Below are 3,575 nucleotides of genomic sequence, written 5' to 3' on the forward strand. Positions count from 1 at the left end.
CAGATTAATGTTTCGAAAATTAGATTGATATGCAAATGGGACTAAATGGAGCATAAGAAAATTTTTAGGACTAAATAATTTAACTTTTCAAAAACTAGGACTTATAGATAAATTTTTCTTAATTTAATTACAATACAAAAAATATAAAATTACATTATTTTCTTCAATAATTAAAAAGTCTTTCACTAATTATTATCCGTCTTATTTCATATCATCTTCCATTCATTAGCGCCGCTCCTTGAATCTGTTTGGAAGGATTTTCAAATCTTGATTCTATCCCTACATTGGAACATCATGTTTGGATAGAGTTTTAGAATTAATTTTTCATAATAAACACAAAACTCTGTAGAAAATTCTCAGTAAAGTGCGATTTTTGATTTTTTTTTTTTAAAAAATTTGGCCTAACCGCTCGTCTCACCAGATATTCTACCGGACATCCCATTGGTCGTTTGACCGATTGACCAAAACAGTACAATTTTTTTTTTTGTAATTAATATGTTAATTTTTATATATTCAAAAAAAATATTTTCCAAATTTTCAAATTTTTTTTATGTGTTTTAATAGAATTTTAAATTGTATGTTTGGTTATAAATTGTAAGTTTTTGTATCAAATATTAAATGTCACATCAAAAATTTCTCACTCACTTTAAAATTCTTTTAAAAATTATTTTTAAAACTCTTTCTCCAAACAAATTTTTCACATTTAAATTATAATTTCAAAACTCACAAACTCAAAATATAACTCATACTTTTAAACTATAATTAAAAAGTTATACCAAACGCAACCTAAGAAATTATCCGACATATTTTCAACCCTTTCATACTCTCATCCTGTTCCGCTCTGTTCTCAATCAAAACATCAAACTCAAGGGCTAAATTTGCAAATAAAATACATCCAAGGCTCAAAAAAGAAAAACAAGTCCGACACCCTCTTATCCATTGACACGTATTGTAACATCTCTGAATAGAGAAACTTGTCGAAAAGACGTAACGTAACGTACCTTCTCGTTCTTTCCTTTCCCTTCTCTTTCCACATCTCTCTCTCTCTCTCTCTCTCTCTCTCTCTCTCTCTTCCCTTTTCTCGCTACAGGAAGCTTCTAGAATTACCAGAAAAATGCTCACACCTTTAGCATCGCGCTTCTCTCTCTAATCTTCAACATCCACCAGATCTGCTTCAATTCCTTCATATACACACTTGTCGATTTGGTATGACTTTTCTTTCAATTCATTGATTTTTTTTGTTTTTGTAGTTGTGGATTTTGTTTGAAGCTTGGCTTATTTTCGTTTTGATTAGGTGGATCGCGATGGCTCCGCCTCCGCCTCCGCCTCCGGGAGAGCAGAACGGTGGAGAATCAATGGCCGGCGATGCGTCCAGATCTCTTCCGACGCCGTTTCTAACCAAAACGTACCAGCTCGTCGATGACAGCACCATCGACGACGTGATCTCGTGGAACGAAGATGGATCTACGTTCATCGTCTGGAATCCGACCGAATTCGCCAGCGATTTGCTTCCAAAGTATTTCAAACACAACAATTTCTCCAGTTTTGTTCGTCAACTCAACACCTACGTAAACCTAATTGCTCTGATCCGATTAAATCCTCTGAGTTAGGCTTTATTTTACCCCTATCTGATTTTTTGTTTTTGTTTTTGTTTTTGTTTTTAGGGATTTCGGAAGGTCGTTCCTGATCGATGGGAATTCTCGAACGAATGCTTCCGTAGAGGTGAAAAACGGCTTCTATGCGATATACAGCGTCGGAAAGTTCCGACACCAGCCACCGGCGCCGCCGTCACCGTCGCGGCGGTGCCCGTGACAGTCGCCGGGGTAGCAGCACCGTCGAATTCAGGAGAGGAACAAGTGATCTCATCTAATTCATCTCCGGCGGCGACACCTATGCTCTGTCGCGAGACGAGCCCCGGCACTACCGCCGAGCTCATCGACGAGAACGAGAAGCTAAGGAAAGAGAATATGCAACTCAATACAGAGTTGAATAAGATGAAGAATTTGTGCGACAACATCTACGCTTTGATGTCGAACTACGCGATTAATCGGCCGGAAATCGGTTCTCCGGCGGAGAATCCGCTCGATCTGTTTCCGCCGGCGAAGCGGTTAAGCGAAGAACCTCCCGTCGGCGCCGCCGGAAACAACCAGTCGAAGAAGGCGGAGGACGAAGCTAGGCCGAGATTGTTCGGTGTTCCGATTGGTGCGAAGCGGTTGAGGGAATGTGAAGGTGAGGCGGCGGAGCAGCAAAAAGAGCTGCGCCTACAACTCGGCGGGACGGAGGTGAAATCAGAGCCGTTGGATCATATGGACGGTGGAGATAATCAAGAGATCGTGTGGCTAAGACAGTGCCAAAGGGTTAATCAGAGGGTGTGTAATTGATTTTGTTTGTAGGTGGAGATTATTATTATCTATCTATTAGAAAGGTGTAGAAAGAAAGGGTTCGCATGAGGAGAGGCACGTGCCAAATGGGTCACATGCTTCGGAAACCTTTTTTGTGGGCCAATTTCAGAAGCTTCTTGGACTTCTTTGTTTTTTTTTTTTTTTTCTAAGATTTTCAGGGAAGAAAAAAGGACTCGTTTATGCTAAGTGGTGAATGACTAGTTCCAGAGGCTTAACTTTTTAAATGAATGTTTGTTATTGGTAGTATGGTTGGTGTTTGCGGTTTCCTATAATGGTTAAATTGTAACTCATTTGTAATGTTTAATATATTTAGCCAGATATTAAACAGTATTATTTAATAAAAAATAATTTTTGGAGATTAATTATATCAAGATTTTTTTAAAACTATTAGCGAGTAATCCATTTTAGAGATGGTTTAAAATGGTGAAAGTAATATATTTTTATAATTAAAAGTATTAATGTATAAATTAATATTTGTTAACAGTTTAAGGGTATTGGTATAATTAATTTTTTTAATAAATTAATTAAAAATATATTTGTTCGATACTTTAAAGACAGTTGAAGTGGATAAAAATTAGCGTAGTCTTAGTGCTGGATCTGATGCTAGGCCCATTTTGAAGTTGGGCTAAGTTGGAGCTTGGCCCTATGGCCAACACTCGCCCCAAAAGAGGACAATCATTGGGATTTGGCCCAATTTACAGGCGGTACTCCAATATTGATACTAGGAAGTTCAGCCTAACGTGCATGGCTTTCTCCGAAGCGAATTGAGCAACAAGTTATACCTTTAGGTGGGACAACCATTTCGAAGTGGACTAACTTGGAGAAGGTCAACACATTGAAGGCTTTTCTTGAACTCGCAAGAGACAAACAACTCTACTCCTTTCCTTCTGTCTAAACAGAACGTGAAGGGGCAGAGGAACAATGCGTACACACAATAGACCTATGCCTGAGAGTCAGGCAAAGTGGTTGTCATCCTCTAATGAAAAACGATTACTAATGAGACAAAAAAGACAGACATGTTTTTGAGTGTCAGGCGGAGTGGTCGTCTAATAGGAGACAACCATGAATAAGACAGATGGCGAAGAGAGAAGGTTTTCAAGGACAAGCAACTTTCTCCTATAAAAGGTGAGCACTATTCACCCTCAAGGTATTGAAATCTACACACTCAACATA

The 3,575-nt window shown here is 38.3% G+C and overlaps 1 protein-coding gene across 1 annotated transcript; it reads left to right on the forward strand.

The window, feature by feature from the left end:
• The first annotated feature begins 804 nt into the window (after positions 1-804).
• LOC114289171 (heat stress transcription factor B-2a) lies at positions 805-2,648 on the forward strand. Its single transcript, XM_028232844.2, has 3 exons — positions 805-1,206; positions 1,295-1,568; positions 1,665-2,648. Exons 2-3 carry the CDS (start codon positions 1,305-1,307, stop codon positions 2,379-2,381), a joined length of 981 nt encoding a protein of 326 aa, XP_028088645.1. The 5' UTR covers positions 805-1,206; positions 1,295-1,304; the 3' UTR covers positions 2,382-2,648.
• Positions 2,649-3,575: the final 927 nt, after the last annotated feature.

Source organism: Camellia sinensis, chromosome 8 (genome assembly GCF_055761805.1).
Source record: "Camellia sinensis isolate YWXY chromosome 8, ASM5576180v1, whole genome shotgun sequence".
Taxonomy (NCBI): Eukaryota; Viridiplantae; Streptophyta; class Magnoliopsida; order Ericales; family Theaceae; genus Camellia; species Camellia sinensis.

What these genes read in the sequence shown, in the direction of transcription:
- LOC114289171 (XM_028232844.2), top strand. Translation starts at nt 1,305, where the DNA reads ATGGCTCCGCCTCCGCCTCCGCCTCCGGGAGAGCAGAACGGTGGAGAA. An exon ending in TTCGTCAACTCAACACCTAC is followed by an intron (nt 1,569 to 1,664) that starts GTAAACCTAATT and finishes TTTTGTTTTTAG; the next exon opens with GGATTTCGGAAGGTCGTTCC.